The sequence below is a fragment of the Pinus tabuliformis genome, chromosome 2_2 (genome assembly GCF_031772625.1).
Source record: "Pinus tabuliformis cultivar Carrire ecotype Pingquan chromosome 2_2, CPIR1, whole genome shotgun sequence".
Lineage (NCBI taxonomy): Eukaryota > Viridiplantae > Streptophyta > Pinopsida > Pinales > Pinaceae > Pinus > Pinus tabuliformis.
The window spans coordinates 1014720209-1014739672 of NC_142300.1; the positions used below are offsets into that span (position 1 = coordinate 1014720209).

Here is a 19464-nt window from a genome sequence, read left to right on the forward strand (position 1 = left end):
AAGGTTGACCTTAACTAGATCTCTCTTTAATTCTTCATGTTGAAGGGCTGCCCACATCTCCTCCCATGAAGATAGTCTTTCTCTGCCCAATATACTTTGGACGAAGACTTGCCATTCATCCGAGACTCCATTCAGGGTCGTCCTTACCATCGCAGTAGACTAAGGAGTAGACCCCACTGCAGCAAGTTGGTCTCTAGTGTCCTGAAGACGTTGAAGATAGGAGTTAACCCCTTCTCCCTTCTGCATCAATGTCCGCTGCAACTTTTGTTCTAAGTACATCTTTCATTGTTTGAAAGAACCTTCATATAGTGAAGACAAAGCTTCCCACATTTATCGGGTTATATCTTTGCCCCACAAATGTGAGACCACATGATCTCGAACTCCATCGAGTATGAACCTCTTCGCCTTTCCCTGCTCGACCTTGTACTTCTTCTTCTTATCATTGTCCGCGGGAACAACCACAACACTCTTGACGTAAGCTTCGAGATCGTACTCCTCCAGAATAGCTAAGATTTTGGTCTTCCATATGACATAGTTGGAAGCTCCTTCCAACCTATCCTGATCTCTGAGCCCATGTGATGCCATCTCACCCAAACTGTCAAACTGACACCTCTAATCACTGCTCAGCACTGCTCTGTTGCCCGGCAAGTGAAAAATTCGAACTTTTTGGCGAGAAAAGTCCTTTGAGGAGAAAATTGCCCTTCTATGTGATTTCGCTCTTTTCCGACGAATTTCTGCCCTGGCAGAACTGCGCCCTTCAAGCACTGCACTGAGGCTCTACGTCACTCCCTCTACCTCTGCAAGCTCACGAATCGAAAATCGTACCTCTCTGTCAACTCTCTTAGATAGAGATTTCCTCGAAATCTCTGCTTTCCCGGCAAGGACTGCGCAATCCCTTCAAGGGGATTCAAATTGCTACCAAATGCAATTATTGGCCTCTCTGCTCAACGATGGATCTGCTCTTCCTGTTTCAAAATCAATGCTCTGATACCATAGGAAAATTCCTACACTCAAGGAACCCCTATTGTAGCAAAACTGAATTTACTTCTCCTACTTGATTTTAATATGCATTATCAAGTTATTTTCTGAAAAATACTGAAGTAAATTACTTCTGCAGATACATAGGACACCGTTATTTTTGGACAAAATAGTCCCCAGAAAAACCCAATGCGAAAAAACTGGTGCAGCAGCTCTGAGGGTTTTATATTATTAAGCAATAGTTCTGAATACAAAGTTGGTTGCCCTCCGAGCAATCCAGTGACAAAGAAAAATATAATGGCGGAAAACTGAGTGACATTACCTCACTTCCCCCGGCAAATTCCAGCTGATCCGGCAACAGAATTAGTTAAGCCCAGTTATCTCTGCGCTGGCCCTTTTGGCTCCACGTCAAGACTGTGTGGGCCCAGACTGGCCCAGCATCAGTCCCTCTAGATGTTGTGCTGCCTCCACTAGTGTCTCTTCACCTCTCTGTCCAGTATTCCTGAACTATCCCTGCCCCTCTACTGCAGAATGATCACTCAGTTCGAATTCCTCATCTTCTTAGCCCCAGAAATCGAACTCTAGATCAATTCGTTCTCTCCGTGTGTGTTTGAATGAACCCCAAGCCTCGTTCTTATATTTTTCTCGTTGAGACTTCAATGGTCAAGATTAAGTCTCTAATAAAAGGCTAAGATTAAAACTTGACTTGATCCCCTTTCTAGAACATTCTCACCCATATTTTGATTAATACCCATTAATATTTTAATTTTCCTAAGTTTAGACTTAGGAACCTCATTAAAAATATTAATTATTTTAATAAAATACAATCCAAGTGGAATTTCACCAAACAATTTCTGGATTCTTTAGAACTCATGTGCCTTGGCCTCTCCACCAATTTTCATGGCTAGAGCACATCCGATGCTACCAAAAACTAACATCCTTTGCAAGCCGAAGTATCAAGGAAGAGAAGTCAAGTCAACCAAAAACGAGAGGAAACAAACTCATCCATCCTCTAGGCACTCGTGTGAACTAGGGTTTCTGCAGAAGAAACTATTGGAGGTCGAAGTTACAGAAGAATCTGTTGGGAGGTCGAAGTTGTAGAAGAATCTGCCGGAGGGTCAAAGTTGCAGAAGTTTTTGTTGGAGGGTCGAAATTGCAAAAGAAGTTGTTGGAGTTTGAATTTGCAAAAGTTGTTGGAAGCACATCAAAGAAAGGTTTGACTTGGTCTTGGAGGGTCTTGGTCAAGGGTCATAGGTCTTGGAATTCGTCAATTGAAGTTCTATAAGAAGAGAAGAATTCTTGTGGTTTTTTCTCTCAAGTGGAGAAGTTTTGGCCCTGGTCGATCGCCTACATCTTGTGTCCTCTTGTCTTATTGTTCTTTATGGTTTGGTAGTTGTTTGAAGAAAAGAACACTAAATATAATCAAGAGAAAGAAGAAGTTAATTAAGTTAAGTAAGAATACATCACAAGCAGTTATCAAAGTAAGAGAAATCACCTATTCTAGTTGCCCCTAGATTTCTCAACAAGAGCAAATGCCCCCTGTGAAAGTTTAAAATGATATTTCTAGCCCTTAAATGCCAAGGGTCGAACAATCCCTGAAAGAAATTGGCCATTAAGAGGCTAATAACGACCTTAAAACCCTCTATCATCCCACTTCAAGAAATTATGACTAATAGAAAGAAAGTAACTTAGGAACTCTCTAAATCAATGAATGGATGGCATTTCAATTATCTTGATGCTATCGGGAGCTCTGACGGGAGCAGAACTCATTAGCAGATGAGCTCCTATACCATTACTAACTCCTAGGCCTCGCCCACGAGCCTACGGGTCTCTCTTTTCTCCTTAGATATGGGAAAAGAGATTTATGTTCTGAATGTGTATGGTCCTTACTCGGATATCTAAATTTTCTAAGTGTCAATCAGATTTACTATCTCATGTAATTATTTTATACCCAAAAGAATTTCTTTTACCAAAAAATAATTTTCTCTTGTAAATTTTAATTTCTAAAGCTTGCAAACAGCAATACTTGGGCTTTTAATAGCAATTTTTGTAATATCCCAAAATGAAATATTCGGTTAATTCTCCACATATCAATTTCCATTCATTTAACAGAACATTGCCATGTAAAATATAACAAAATAGAGTACTGCAATTCAATAACACGATGAACAGAAATAATCTCAGCTTTTATTATAATAGATAAACTAGGGTTTACATGTTGATACAACTAATATAGCTGAGATCAAAAAGTTGGCCTCAAAAATCTGCTTCAATGTTGCATGAATTCACCAAGGGGAGAGATGGGTACTCGCCCACTCTCATTGAATCACCCAAGGGTTTTTGTCCTAGGGCTACTACTAAATCTGGCAACTCCTGGTTCTCCAAATCTATCCACAAGAAAGAAGTTCAACCACAAGATGTCCTCAAATGATCTCCTCCTCCTTTTAAAAACTCCATAGAGAGATCTCCAAGCCTATAGAGGTATCTTATTTTGATTATTTTAATATTATTCTAGAAGCTCCCTTTTTTGACTCCATCTAAGTGACTTTAATTTTATTTTATTTTATATAAGTCACTTTTGGCCTTTTTCCCTCAATTAATTATTTTCCCCTCCTTTTATTTAATTAACTAATTAAAGTCAATTTTAATTTGGGAAAATGGTAAATCGCTCACCATGCTTTATCTAGCGACTAGAAGTCTCTTCTCATCATCCCATCAAGTAGATCTTCTCGTTCTGGTTCCAACAAGTTGTTACACAAAGGTGGTTTCATCAATATTCCTCCCGGAATGCCACCTCAAGCGTAATTAATGAAGTCAAGCCCAATAATAACCCTGTTTTTCAAAAGTTGTCTGAATGCAACAGAACAAAAGGAAATTCGTTTGGATGATGGAAAATGCCATCGGAGTCCATATAGCCCTGTTTTTCGAAAGTTGTCAGAATGCAACGGAACAGAAGGAAAGGTGTAAGGATGATGGAAAATGCCAAGCGAATGCCATCGGATTCCCATAATAATTCTTCAAAACTCCTCCAAAACTCCTCATGACGTAGTCTTTGCTCCTGTGACCTCGCCATCCCGTGCCCTGGAAATCCATCGTCGCTGTATTATAAAGGAAAATAAAAATGGGGACATTACAAATCTTCCCTGCCCAAGATTACTTGCCCTCAAGCAATCCATATCTATCTGTATCTTGTGCTTGTTGTCCAACGAGATTTTTTCATTAAATTATATGCAATATGTTTGAAAAAATGTCCTTGCCTTAATAATTAGCAAAAATTCACTAGCCATATCCTATTTGTAAAGTGTTTGTTCAATATTTTAATTTTGAGGATTACTGCAAAATCTAGATTGGAGTATTACACCCATCTGAGGTTGACACGAACCAACCCAAACATAGAGGAAGATTTGTTGGTAACACTCGGGGCAGATTTTCCTATATGTTCACTAATCGTTACTGCTGAAATTTAAAGTTTATATCAATTCACAGGATGTAAAAAATAGTGCTAACACTACCACAACCCCACCCTTATTTGGTCCTACTCACAAGAACACTAAAACCTGCAGATATATGCAAGTATCATTTGTCATCAAGTCTTGTTTCTATAACAATCTAAACACAGGAAACAGGACAAAACACAATATATCATGGAATCGACATTTTTCCATATCCTATTTGTAAAGTGTTTGTTCAATATTTTAATTTTGAGGATTACTGCAAAAGCTAGATTGGAGTATTACACCCATCTGAGGTTGACACGAACCAACCCAAACATAGAGGAAGATTTGTTGGTAACACTCGGGGCAGATTTTCCTATATGTTCACTAATCGTTACTGCTGAAATTTAAAGTTTATATCAATTCACAGGATGTAAAAAATAGTGCTAACACTACCACAACCCCACCCTTATTTGGTCCTACTCACAAGAACACTAGAACCTGCAGATATATGCAAGTATCAGTTGTCATCAAGTCTTGTTTCTATAACAATCTAAACACATGAAACAGGACAAAACACAATATATCATGGAATCGACATTTTTCCAAATCACTCTAATGAAACAATGCTCCACCAAACACATCAATTGTAATTTGTAAAGATTAAACAAAATATCAATACATATAAATATCAAATGTACCCATTATATTCTTCTTGAAAATGGGATAAAATATAAAGGGGGTTAGATATAGTCAACAAAGCAGAAGATATAATATAACTGGTGACACGGCATACGGAGTGTTGACCACTACGTGTCAACGACCCATAGCAGTGCACCCCCTTTTTTTCGCAAAAAGGATAGTGCCTGATCAATGTGTTCGTGTCGTCCAGCGATCATCATCAACTTGATCATCATCTTATAATGTAAACCCAGTCTATATGTGTATAATGTAAATAATCTCAACAGATCCGTGTCATGTATGTAATCACCTAGGTAAACCTACTTTTCTGGTGACGATCTACATTTCGGGAAGTCTTTTGTCTCACCGATCCATTCTCGAATGTTCGGCAGAGTTTTCCTTCAGCCTTACCCCAAAGCCGGAATGGATTTTGTCACTGGGATCTTCGGGGAGTCCCAGTGTGAAGATCGAGTCTATGTAAAAGTGATTTGGAAATAATCCTAACTATTTGGTTAGGTTATTTTATTACAGATTGTTTGATCTGCTAGATTATATTTGTGTCGCAGAACTGAGTAGTCAGTGAGGGTCTTTTGCAAATGGGTTTTCTCCCTTGAGATATAAAAAATGTAAAAATTATGATGTAAAATGTCTTGAGAGTTAAAAAAATAATTTATCCCCTCATAGTTTAATTAATTAAATTTTCTGGCCAAAATTAATTAAAATCCTAAGCTAGAAATTTAATTAATTCTAAGTCTTAGGTAAATTTAAATTCTCCGAAGACAAAATTCTTTGGTCCTTAAAAATTAAATTTTAAGAGAGGTCCAGGAACTAAGGTAAATTAATTATTTTGCTAAATTTTAAGCTTTTGGTCCCTAGGGTTAAGTCAAAGTCAAAGTTTTGAGGAAAATTTTTGAATTAATTAAAATACATTAAATTGAAAAATTCGAATTTCCTCAATAATTTAAAATTTCGACGGATGAGAATAAAAGAAATTTTGATCATCATCAACGATCGAGATCGCTATGACGAGGATCACTCGAACTAGCCGTTGGAGGATTTATCTTTAAATAGGAGGTTGTTTGTCAGTCAAATCATCCGATCTCTGGATCGTGTACTAAGCTTCAAACTCTCTTGTATACTTTTTTGAATTAATGCAAAAGTCTTTGGGGTTTCAATGTGTTGTAGTGTTTCTCTTTATGAATTTATGGTAACATTGTTTTAATTTTTGCTTAATATTATGTGAAAACTATCAACCAATAGCTCTCTTAGAATAATTTGAATACAGATATCTTATTCAGTTTGTTGGATCTAGGGTAACATTTTTAATTTTGATTGAAGTAGCAGATATCTCTATTTCTTCAGAATTTTATTGTTATTCTATTTCTCTACTTGATTTGACAATTGATATAGTGTTTGCAGAAGATCTCTCATGTTCTCATTGAGTGTTTGAGGATAGTTCTCGGTTGGACCAGGCAACTCTCAACACATATTTTCTGAAGAGCCTACTTCATATAAGCCTCAGGATTTATCTAACGATAATCTTTTTTCTGCAGGGTGTTTTTGAGCTAGTACCTCTCTAAAATTTCAAAATCTTTTAAATATTTTGTGGAAATTTTGGTAAATCTGGCTATTAAGAGCTTCAAATTATCAGATCTGGGACTGGAGTTAGACTCATACTCCTTAGATCTGATAGATCTGTAAATTATTTGTATAGATCTGTTATTTACTTGTGTAGATTTGAAATTTTGTAACATAATTTTGAATTTTAACACTTGGGTATTTTGAGATTTTCTCTATTTTTGTACATATTAGGTATTGGGTTTTTCTCTTTTCACTTATGCAGAAATAGATTTGAGAAATCAGCCAAGAAAATCTTAAAATCTGAGCTAGATCTAGACCCTAGAAGGCAAGATCTGGGCTCAAAGATTATTTGCAAGAATAAATTTGAGAAATCAACGAAGTAAATCTTCAGAACTGATATTTTTCAAGCAGATCTGGGAGTTTTGAGACAGATTTAGGCCCTAGAGGGCAATATCTTATCCCAAATCTTTTTACAAGGCCAGTCATTAAAGATTTTACAATAAATCTGAAGATTTGAAGCAAAATATTTTTTTCAGAACAAGGGTTTTAAGTTTTGGGGCTCCTAAGCCGAGATTTGCCTTCTCCTAGCCCAACACTAGTTCTATTGGGCCTAGTGCTAGCTCTCATTGACCCTAGATTCCCTTGCTCCATTTCTGATTTGAATATTTTATTTTCTAGAGCTAATCATTGGTGGGTTTTTGCAAAAATTTGTGTTTCAGGTATTGAATTTTTTTTTGGCAAATTGGGCAGGTGATCTTCAAGCCCTAAGGCCTAAGGGTTTGATCTCTAAACCATATTTTTCCTCACTGTTTTCTAAAACAATCATATACCTTTCTAATAATGGTGAAAAGCACATCTAAGTGGTTTGAAATTAACTAAAAAACTTGTTAAATACATTAATAAGTCATTTATGTTTGATGTGTATCAAAAATTTGGCCTAGATCTACATTTTGGGTGACTGTTATCTCTAAATAATTTTGTTTCTAAAGTCTGAAATATAACAGTGGCAAAATTTCATGTGGGTTAGCCTAAAATCAGTTCCTAAGTTGTCTAATACATTAAGGAATTAATTTCTTGAGTTGGGCATTCATCATTAGGCTTATTTCATGTTTTAATTGCTGGCTGTAATAAGTATATCAAATATGATATAATTCCGGAAATCACATCATAACAGGCTGAAAAAATTTTATAATTCATGTGGGCAAGTTTTGGAAAAATTTCAGTAAATTTTTTGCATAAAGATATCATTGATAGCTTATTGTTTTCATTGTCATATTGTTGTTGTCATAAAGTTTTTTACTGCTGTCCTAAAAATTAATTTCTGATAATTTAGTACTCTGTCATGGAAATGTGATAAAATGCATATCCTTTGTTTCATAAACTGAGTATTTTTTGAGCATTTATTGATATTAATTGCAAAGAAGTTTTTGTTCTCTTTGAGCTATAATTGTACCAAAAAGATTTGAAATAAGCTTGTGTTCTAATTGTAATATCTTCAAGGGTTTACTTTTGAGTCTTCATTTAATAAAGCGAACATTTCATTTGGGTATTGGAAGTTTCTGCGACATAAGCATCTTTTCATCCTTGAATCTAACTTTATCTTATCTTCTCATCATCTGGTGCATTTGCATATAAGTTAGTTTTGCATAAATAAAATTTACTTCCAGGCATAAGCTTGGTCGATAGAGAGATAGATATCCATCCATCTTTGCTTGAGTAGTCTGCTTTTAATGGTACTTAAAACAGTGACCTTGCAGTCGTCAGAACCACAGCTCTCTGCAGCACCGGAGGCACCGGGTATGTTAGATTTTCAGGAGAGGTATCGTTAATCACACCTTATTGTGCTTCACCTTATCTTCTTTCTGCCAATTACTACGAAATCAGGCTCAATATAGAAAAGATCGAAGGGTTAAAACTTAGGCATTTAACTAAAATTAACCAAGATTCTTGTATCTCGCATTAGTTTTAGGGTCTGCATTTCATATAAGATAGTCATTCATCTAAGCAGTATTTGCTTGATATTAATTGCAAAGACGTTTTTGTTATCTTTGAGCTATAATTGTACCAAAAAGATTTGAAATAAGCTTGTGTTCTAATTGTAATATCTTCAAGGGTTTAATTTTGAGTCTTCATTTAATAAAGCGAACATTTCATTTGAGTATTGGAAGTTTCTGCGACATAAGAATCTTTTTATCTTTGAATCTAAATTCATCTTATCTTCTCATCATCTGGTGCATTTGCATATAAGTTAGTTTTGCATAAATGAAATTTACTTCCAAGCATAAACTTGGTCGATAGAGAGATAGATATCCATCCATCTTTGCTTGAGTAGCCTACTTTTAATGGTACTTAAAACAGTGACCTTGCAGTCGTCAAAACCACAGCTTTCTACAGCGTCGGAGGCAATGGGTATGTTAGGTTTTCAGGAGAGGTATCGTTAATCACACCTTATTGTGCTTCACCTTATCTTCTTTCTACCAAATACTACGAAATCAGGCTCAATATAGAAAAGATCGAAGGGTTAAAACTTAAATAGGCATTTAACTAAAATTAACCAAGATTCTTGTATCTCACATTAGTTTTAGGGTCTGCATTTCATATAAGATAGTCATTCATCTAAGCAGCAATTGCTAATCGATTACTTGGTCTTCATTTCCCTAGCAAGATCGTTGACTCCTTAAGGCACTGGTATCAATCGTTTAAAATCTAATCAAATCCTATAAGTCTTGCTAAATCTTAATCAAGTACTTAATCGCTTCACTGTGTCTCTCGAACTAGTTCTTCTTCATTCCATTTTTCCATAGGGTCTACCCCCCTTAGCCTGATGTAGGGAGACAGCTTAAACGGAGAGATTGGGGATCAGGGTGACAGCCCCCGATCTAAGCCGTTGTCGCGGTGCCTAGACATTCTGTGCGACAACATAGAGTATTCGGTATAGTCCCAAGGTTTAGCTTAGTTGGTTCAACCCATGTTTAAAAACCAAAACCGGCCGAAGGTCCAACTGGGGACCAGTATTGGAAACAGGTCCTAACTGGTTTCGGAACTGGTTTACCAAAACCTACATATAATATGAAAATTTTGATAAAAAAATATACAAAGTTATATAATCAATGTAAATCCAAACTATTAAGACACCCACTACATGAAGCTCACTCGTATATATCATGTACTATGCCTATAGCTAAATGTAAGGGTGTCCTTACGTAAAACTGTTCAAGGGTTTGGGGAAGGGATTATGTTTTTTTCTGGCTTTTTTTTGTTTTTATCCATTTTTTGCCATGGGTGGACCCAATTTGGTTTAGAATGGAACCAGTTGAACTGGCTGATCTGATTGATTCCATACTGAACTGGACAGTTGTTTCAAATTCCAGATTGTAACCAGCTGAACTGCCCAATTTGACTGGTTCCATAACAAACCGACAGGTTCAATTACCAAACTGGTTCAAGGGCCAGTTTGTCTTAAATTAGAGTCAACCAAGCCTGTTCTGGTTCCAATTCGGTCCATTTTTAAAACATCAGGTCCAGCCACTTCCACTGAGGTATAATGCCTAGGGATGTCACAAGATCCATTCCCACCAAGCCTTGCAGGGTTACTAGCAAGCTATTGCAGATGGTGGTGAATACTGCCCTCCATTCTAAACCCCAGCAAAGAGGAGAGAAATCTGCGAAATGTGCATCCTCATCCTTCACTCAAGGGAGAATCGGGGATATTATTTCTCCAAAAAATAAATCATTCAAAATTTAACATTTACAAATTCAACTATCTCATTTTAAAAAACTCATGCAAATATAAGAAATGAACAGAAATCATCTAATAGAATATTCAAACAGTATCCACGAATATAAGAATGAAAGAGCACATAAATTTTAAACCATTTCATTTAGGAAAGTTAGACTAAAACTGATACCCTGCTCAAATGGAATTTAAAAAGGGTCAAAAAATCAAAATGTGCATACGTGTGACCTCACCTTTCAAAAAAGCAATGCCTGAATCAGTGACTTTACTTCGAGAAATTTGCAGCTCCTTCAAGTTTGTAAGCCCTGGACCACAAGATAAACAAAGAATCACATACAGCAAATATGTATGAAGCACAAAAGAGAACAAACAAGACTCGATCCAAAAGACAACTACAAATTTGATGGTATTGTACTAACTCCACACAAAACTTCCAATACATGTCAATCATTTGCACAAAATCATTTAAACAGATCATAAGAAACTCTTTTTCAACAGATCAGCAATGGAACTTTAAACTTATTCCACAACTTTGCTTTTCCCAGTGATCATCCCATTGATGTTGTTATTGTTCTTCTAAATGAATAACAGATCAAGAAATGGAACTGTAAACTCATTCCACCACTAAGCTTTGGCCCACTAATCATCCCACAGATACTGTTATTGCGACAACATTTGCTAGCATCTCCCTTCCAAGATTCCTTTTCTTGATAAATAAAAGCTTCATATATGTTTTTTTTTAAATATACCATGCAAAGTTCAAACTACCTCTCCTGAGTATACAGAAACATGAATGCCCAGAGATCATGAAATTCTGCTACTTAGATTTTCAACATAAATTACAGCACACGGTAATGCTTTTGGTAACTTGAAGCTCATATTGCATAGTAATCATTCTGGGAAGTTAAAATTTAAAGTCCGTGGTAATCATTCTGAAAAGTTAAAATTTAGAGCCCTTGGTAACAATCTTGGGAGCATATCAGCATAATTAGCATTCAGAACCTACAGTTATCACTCTGGCAGATTGAAGAGCCTATTGTAACAATATTGAGAGCATAACTGGTAATTCAGAGCCAATATCGACAATTCTAGGAGTGTGATTAGTTCAGAGCCAAAGATAACAGTCTCGAGAGCATAACTAACACTAGTTTGTGTAGTTGCACAGAAGCACACAAGAAGAGGTATCAGATTCCAGAAAGAACAGTGTCCATATCTCAAATACCGATTCGAGATGCAAAAGTATGTATACCTTTATTTTTCGCTTTCCTAAAATAAACAGCATAAAACCAAGGTTGTAATATGATGTATATAAAAAGACAAGGGGACTTGATTGCCTGGGATATATAGGAGGGGGAGATATGAAATGACAAATTGCATCTTGATATACCCATCCACCTCACATTTTGTCTGTCAGGAATGTTGGAAATATAGTAGCCATGGACAGTATTTTCATGTGAAGGAAAAAGAAAAATTCAAAATTAAATTTTTGCCTCCTAAAAATTCAAGTCAGCCTCCTATTTGTTAAGGTCAGCTGGGCCCCTAAGAGGCACCCATTCGACCCCCCTCAAAGTATATATAAAGGAGAGCTTTCCTCCATTTGGTATATCGAATTTGTCTTGTCTATCTCTGATCCAGCAAATTACAGGAGAAAAGTAGGGCTGAAATTTCAGGAGGTTGGTCTGGGATTTCATCTGGTTCTTGGATATTGGTTTGGCTATTATCTTCATCCTATTTCTGCATGTATTGATGAATTGAATTCTCTCTTGTTCATAAGGAAAAATTTCAAGATTTTCCCCTTGTGGGTCTTGTGCTGGCATCAAGCCTAATTTCTGTCTCTGGTCTCATGGTGGTTTCAAGGTTATTTTCAACTACTTTTTCATGTTTAATGGTTGATATTTTCTTCTATATAAGTGCTTAATGATAAATGAATGCTATTGTGGAAATAATGCTAATTGATAATTGAAAGTAGTTATCCTGATGATGAAAATTTATTCTAACTTGTGCCCTAGAAAAATCAACATGGAATCAGAGCACAGGATGATCAAAGAGCAGTTGAAATCCATTTCTTAGAAAGGCCGAATGTCTCTGGGCTAAAGTTTGTGGATCAAGTCTCTATCTATTCATCTCTGCGATTCGCACTATCTCCAAGGTTGATGCATTCATTGGCTCACAATCCACTATGAAAGCAATGTGAGCTTATAATCATATCTGGGATAGAGGTCAGAGCAAGTTTTTATGGCATCCAAATTGTATTAGCCAAGATCTGTAGCATTTTTTGCAAGATCTGTGGCTCCCCTCATGTGAAGGTGTATAAAGAAGTCAAAGTCTAATCAAGTGAAGAGATCTTCGTAGTGAAAGTTTTGTGCTTCTTTAGTATATCCGAAGTCTGAAGTTCTGAGAAGTCTGCCCCTTTGTTGAGTCTCTTGGGTATTGTACAAGGTCCAAGAACCATTGATCTAGGCCGAATCCTAGAGGAAGTTTGAGCCTTCCATCCGAGGTATATATATTGGTCCGACTTAAGCTATTTCAGATATCTGATTAGGCCAAGTACCGAGGTCACCTCGGGTCCATCCCTTGCCTGAAGTCTGAGACTGTTATCCAAGCTCTGTGATCAATATGATACCTATTGTGATCCGAACCTAAGTCAAGTCCTCTAATAATTGGTTCGGGCTTGTATGTGGCACTATACTTTGTTGTGTGAACTTCTCTAAGGTGCACTGAGGAAACTATGCGGATTTGGGGCTTTCCTATCCTTGTGGAAGGAGTATGGATCTTCAAGGACCTTATACTGTGTGTCACGTAATATATGAGGAGTTAGAAAAGGCATCCTATCTCTCCTCATCTAAACTTTCTAAGGTATGTATTTGATCTCTCTATATTTGTATTGTTATGTAAGTGTGAGATGTTGCTCAATAGGTCCGAGCTTTCTCCTCCTCTCTATGGAATTGAATTAAGACACCTTAGATTGAATGTCTTGTCTAGCATAACTTATTAATCATTTGAAGGCAAGATTATTGTTCTAAAGCATAAGATGAGTTAAGGAGTCAAGGAAGGTTGCTCGAAGTCAATCCGATGTACATAAAGTAGGACGAAATTCACTAAAGAGGTCCGACCTAAAAGCCGACCCAAGACCTTGGCTCCTAGAAGGTCTGTTAAGTTTAAAATGACATGAATATCTATCCGAAATGATGAAATCAACTTGGAGAGTTTCTTAAGACGGAGCAGGTAGCTTTGATTATTGGAATTAGTTACAGGAATTTCAAGACTACAAGAGTTTTTCATGTTGACCACATGTGTGTCAACTACCCCAAGATTCAGAGTACATATCAGCAGACGAAAAAAAATCAAAGTCATCATCATCATGCAGCTTCCAATCTATCATTGTAATTCTGAATTTTGCTGCCCTTTGGACCTTTATTGTAAAAATGGTTCTAGTATGACTATGAAGCCATGTAAAAACATCTAAGTAAGCCTCTGATTATTAGCAAAGAGTTTCAATCTAAGGAGTTTGTTACCCTCTGCCAATTGTTAGTGTTTCTGAACCCTTATAATTGGCAGAGTTTTTCTCCCACACACACCCCAAAGCTCAAGTGGGGTTCGATGGTAAGGTCTTGGGTGAGTCCTCGTGTTATCCAATGTATGTATATTGTCATATTAGATCATTTGTCTTGTATCGCAGAACTTGGTTGAGTCTAGAGGTCATGTTATAATTGAAATTATCCCCTTCTATATGGGATGTCTATGTAATATTTTAGATGTAAAAAGCGTTGTCTAGGAATCTTTTAGGTGAATGATTACTCATAATTAGACATCATCGACTAAATATTTTTTAGACCCACTTTGAGGGTGGAAAATTCAAGTTGTTGTTCCTTAAATTTCCTCCTCAAAATTCAAGTTGTTGTTCCTTAAATTTCAAGTTGTTGTCCCTCCTAAAAAATCATGATGGAACAGCCTAGAAATTTGTGCTATCAGTCCGACAGTATTCTAATTGAACTACTGCCACTTCAGCAATATCTGCCTAAAAACCTAAATTACCAAATCCGGCACCTGGGGGTCCAGGATCCACAAATTCGATCTGAATCCGGATCCGGATCCACCTTGATTCGTCCTTGAAACGGCGACGTGGCGGATCAGTAATTGTTGGAAACGGATCCCATGTTGAGGAAACAGATTTTGTATTTAGGAAACAGATCTTGTGTTGACAAACACCGGATTTCAATTTAATTTCAATGCAGATTTCAGGTTTAGGTTTTTTGGTGGTTAATTCGATGAAGTGGTCCTTGTTTGTCTTATTCTATGAGTTTGTCAGTCGAACCTGCTCAATTGCAAACAACAACAGACCGACCTTACTCTCGTTTGGAATTCCTCGACAGTTTTTATAGCAATTTTTTTTAAATATGGGCTTTAGGAACGACACAGTAGGAAGAGATATCAAAAGGAAAAGAAAAACTTATCCTGCATCCTGGAGAAAAGTTTACTTGATAAGTAAACGCAGGATGGCTATTCTTACATAATAAGTAAACTGGAACGACACTTTAGGAAATCTGGGCTTTTTTAAATCGCATCTGTAGGAACGACATTGTTGCCCATGGAGGTCTACACCCGCCTGCCTACCTACCTACCTTGCCTGTCTGCCTGCCTATCTACCTTACATATCCCGCCTGCCTACCTACCTACCTTGCCTATCTGCCTGCCTATCTACCTTACATATCCCGCCTGCCTACCTTACCTGTATTGCCTGCTAACCTTACCTTACCCTTAAGGCTTACGGTGTGTCATTGTGTTGTGCGTCATGCCTTTATCCGTTGGACGGAGCAGAGAGCTCCGTGAATGGGTGTGTTAAGAAAATGTCGAGCTCGAACCTTGCTTATCCACCCACCTGCCTGCCTACCTTACCTCTCTGTCCTGCCTCCCTTACCTTACCCTTACGGTGTGTCACTGTTGTGTCATGTACTACCCTTATGGTTTGTCATTGTTTTGTGTTGCATGCTGTGTTGACCAACAAAGCAAAGACAGAGTATTGTAATTACAGGGCATAGCATATTATAAAATATAATGTAGTATTATAATTGTTTCGTATATTATATGTTTAAAATTTAAACTATAATAACAATGTTTAATGTTTAAATTATGCCCACGGGACTTTGGATTGACGGTGAATGGGTGCCTTGTTAAGGCACTCCTTGCGATAGGTCACTGGTTCAAATCCCCCGTGGGTACTTAGGTTAGTCTTAACAAGAAAAAAAAAAAAAAAAAAATGTTTAAATTACACATTATTTCTTGTATTATAATTATATGTTTAAATATAATAAATTATAATTATTTAAAATTATTTCTCAGTAATCAGAAATAATAAGAATGATGAATAATGTAAATTATAATTATTTATAATACAGTATTATAATATTCAGCGTTGAATGTATTCACAGTAGACTCTAGAGCCTCCCGAGAAATACAACAAGTTATAACTTATTATAATATAAGCCTCCTGAGAAATCATTTATATTATAATATGTTTAAATTTTTATAACTTAATTAATTAAATGTTTCTTAATATTTTAAATTTTTTAATTTTATGTACTTAAATTTTTAATTTTTATGTATTTTAATTTTTAATTTTGTCTATTCATAATAGTTTGAATTTTGGATTTTCTCATATATGCAGTCACACACTATGGAAATGGAACCATCACAACAGAGTGAAAGGGAAAACATTAAAACAGGACGCAAAATCTCCATTATTATTCAATATTATTGAAAAGAATCCTAGAGGTGGTTCATATAAATGGAAGTGCAATGAATGTCAAGATATCAAAAACAATGCATATACCAGAGTGAAGGCCCAACTCACTGGACAAACTAACACAGGGGTGCAAGTATGCACCGGGCCAAAAGATGCAAATGGCAAACTTGGCCAAGGTTTGAGTCTTACAAAAATTAAATTCTATGCATATTTGCATGATACTGCTGATAGGAAGCTTGCTAAGGGAAAACACCCTGCACAAAGCTCTATAACTAGGCCTCCATTGCCATCTAGGCTTGTTGCCACAACTAATAAAAGGCCCACTCTAGGCCCTCTTAAAGCATCTTTCAATAATCAGGGCAGAGACATAGCGGATGCACATGTAGCTCGTTGCATCTTTGCAAATGGGCTAGCATTCAATTTGATGTGTTCCACTTATTGGCAACAAATGATTAAGGTGGTTAATGAAGTTCCAAAACGGTACAAGAGCCCTTGATATGAAAAGGTCTGCACTACTTTGTTGGCATCAGGGAGGCAATCCGTGGATAGACAGCACAGTCAATCTGGAATACATGGGCAGAAACAAAGGTGTCCATCATTTCTAATGGATGGTGAGACCAAAGAAACCACCCATTAGTTAATGTTATTGCAATATGCCCCCAAGAGGCAATGTTTTTTAAGGTTGTTGATCGCAGTGGAATAGAGAAAGATGAATCTTTCATATTGTTGATACCTAATCCTTGTGAATGGGTGAATATATGTAAATAGATAAATAAGTAATATGAACAGTCTCTCCCTCATGTATATAATGAAGACCTACCTAATGGAATAATATGTACGAATCATTTTTGCCTTGAGGAGTTACTGCCTGGCCTGACATGGTATCAGAGTCAACTCCTTTTTTTAGCTTTTATGCCCTTTGTAACTCCCTATTCTGCTCCTCTGCTCTCCATTCAAAAGAGTTGTCCATTCAAAGCATTGTCTCTCCATTCAAAACCACTGTCCATAAACGTTGCATAGTGGCTTGAACGTTGCTGCCATGTTCCTCTGCTGCAACATTCCTCTGCTACAACATCGGAAGCATTCCTTTGCATCTTGTTTTTCCATATGCTGCTCAATCCCTATGCACTGTTTTTCCATACGCTGTTTGCTCCATATCTCTGCTCATATCTTCAGGATTTTATGTCCGACTACAGTCCTCTGCTCTCCTCATTATATTTTATTGAATACATTCACGTCTTTAAACTACCACGAACACCAGGACGAGGCTTGTTTGGGTCGGAAGCAAATGTGGCATGTTTGTTAATTATTTTACTTTCCTTGTAGGGAATTTTCGGGTGCTTTGCCTCATGGTGAATTTCCATTGTTTTGATATCAGGGGCAGTCGTTTTACAATGAGGGCATTCATACTTGGCATAGCCACCTTTCTCAACACCGAGATGATCAACTAAACCCGCCTTTCCTCCCCCTCTGCTTGTAGTTGCTGCATCAACTTTTGCTGCTATTTCCTTGGCTGTGTGCTTCTTCCACCGCCCAAATCCCCTCAGCCCCCATGGAAAAGAATAAATTTGTTGCCAATGTTACGAGGTTAACTCAGAGAATCGTGTTTCTACCACTGTTGAAAGAGGAGTAGGAGATTGCAGAAGAAGAAACCGAAGCTGATTTCTCCTCGTTACCGCAATGTTGGTGCCCAGAGAATCAACAGAACGACAGTGTTGAGGTCGTGTATAGCGTTGCCAATAAAAGAATTGGCAGAGTTGAGATTATAATGCAGCAAGGAACCCATGTGGGTTCCCATCTCCATGTCACCGAGGGAGCAAGTATTCCATCGGAAAACGATTGATTCTGCTCAGATTGTCAAAGATATCGCAGAGTGAAATTGTGGGCAGAGTGAAATTGCGGTCTCCAACATAAAGTTATGAAGAATTGTGAGGTTTGATAATTCCAAAAGCTTTCAAAGTATATGCCAACATTAGATTAGAACCCATTTGCTTGCTAATGGGAAATGCTATATGGAATTATATTGAAGTTTTATAATATACACGTTGAGATTAGATTGGTGAAGACCAAATTCAGATAGTTTTGTTTTCCTTTCGTGTAAAACAACTCAAGAACGTTGCAGAATGCATAGCTGATCTATGTTTTATATTTTCATTAAAGACAAAGACAGTACATGGAGAGAATGCCCTCTTGAAATGTTAAAAAAAAAAATACCACCAGAAGTACAATTTTACTATATGTTGGCAGAAGTATTTTTCTATCAGCAGAAGTTTTTTTTTACAGAATGCATTCAATCATATCCATGGTGGGAATAGTTCTCACTGGCAAGGAAAACTATCCTGAATGGTCCCGATGATAAAACACACCCTCATTTTCAATGAGTTGTGGAAAGGAGTGTGTGTCGGAGACGGAGACAATGAACCAGTACAGCCTACCTCAGAAAAAGAGCTCATCATTTGGGAAAACAAGAACAACAAAGCTTATGCATTAATCGCAGCATCTATAAATGAAGAGGTGAGTCGCCATATTTCGTCATATTCAACTGCCTTTGAAGCCTTACAAAAACTGAGAGAACTCTATGACTCACATTCTGCACTTGAAGTTGTTCAACTCATGATTAAACTCTTCACTCTTGAACTACAAAATAATGATCCTCTTGCTCTTGCATCTGAAGTAAAGTCTATAATGCATGATATCAAATCCACTAAAGCTTGAATTGGATATTCCTCTTATCGCTTTTCTCAAGGCACTTTATCCTACTTACTCCAATTATCTTGAGTCATTGCAAGCAAATGGAAATCTCAAAGATATCACCTTTGACTCTCTTGTGAAAAAGTTTGCTGAAAGAGAAAAAGCTTTTGGAAAGAAGACAGCCCCTGAATCTTCTGAAGAGGTTGTGTGCCTTGCTCACAAAGAAAAGCATCCTACTCAAGATTCTTCAAGAGGAAGAGGTGGTCGAAGAGGAAGAGAGATATTTCAAAGGCAGGGGCGACGACATTCTCAAGGAGAAAAGGCAGATTTGCACTGCATTCGCTACAAAAGAAATGGATCACATGATGCCTCTACATGCAAGCTACCATGGGACAAAATTGAGCAAAAAAGAAACCAACAGAAAGGTAAAACTGATGATACAGACAAAGGTAAAGCACCTGAATCCGCTCATTATGTTGTAACTTGTGGCACAATGTAACATTGGAGTAAATGAAGATTTATTTAATGCTTCACTTGCTTCTTGGAAAAATGATTGGTTCTTGATTCAGGAGCAACCTGCCACATGACTCAGAAAGGATTTTTTTGAAGATTTCACGGAC

At 37.0% G+C, this 19464-nt stretch overlaps 1 protein-coding gene across 2 annotated transcripts in view; it reads right to left on the reverse strand.

The window, feature by feature from the left end:
• LOC149196814 (uncharacterized) overlaps positions 1–19464 on the reverse strand; it is a 211818-nt gene that overhangs the window by 167490 nt on the left and 24864 nt on the right. For both annotated transcript variants that reach the window (XM_089405656.1, XM_089405657.1), the window contains one exon: positions 10644–10715. In XM_089405656.1, the coding sequence (XP_089261782.1) occupies positions 10644–10715 (72 nt within the window). The remainder of the gene's footprint in view (positions 1–10643; positions 10716–19464) is intronic.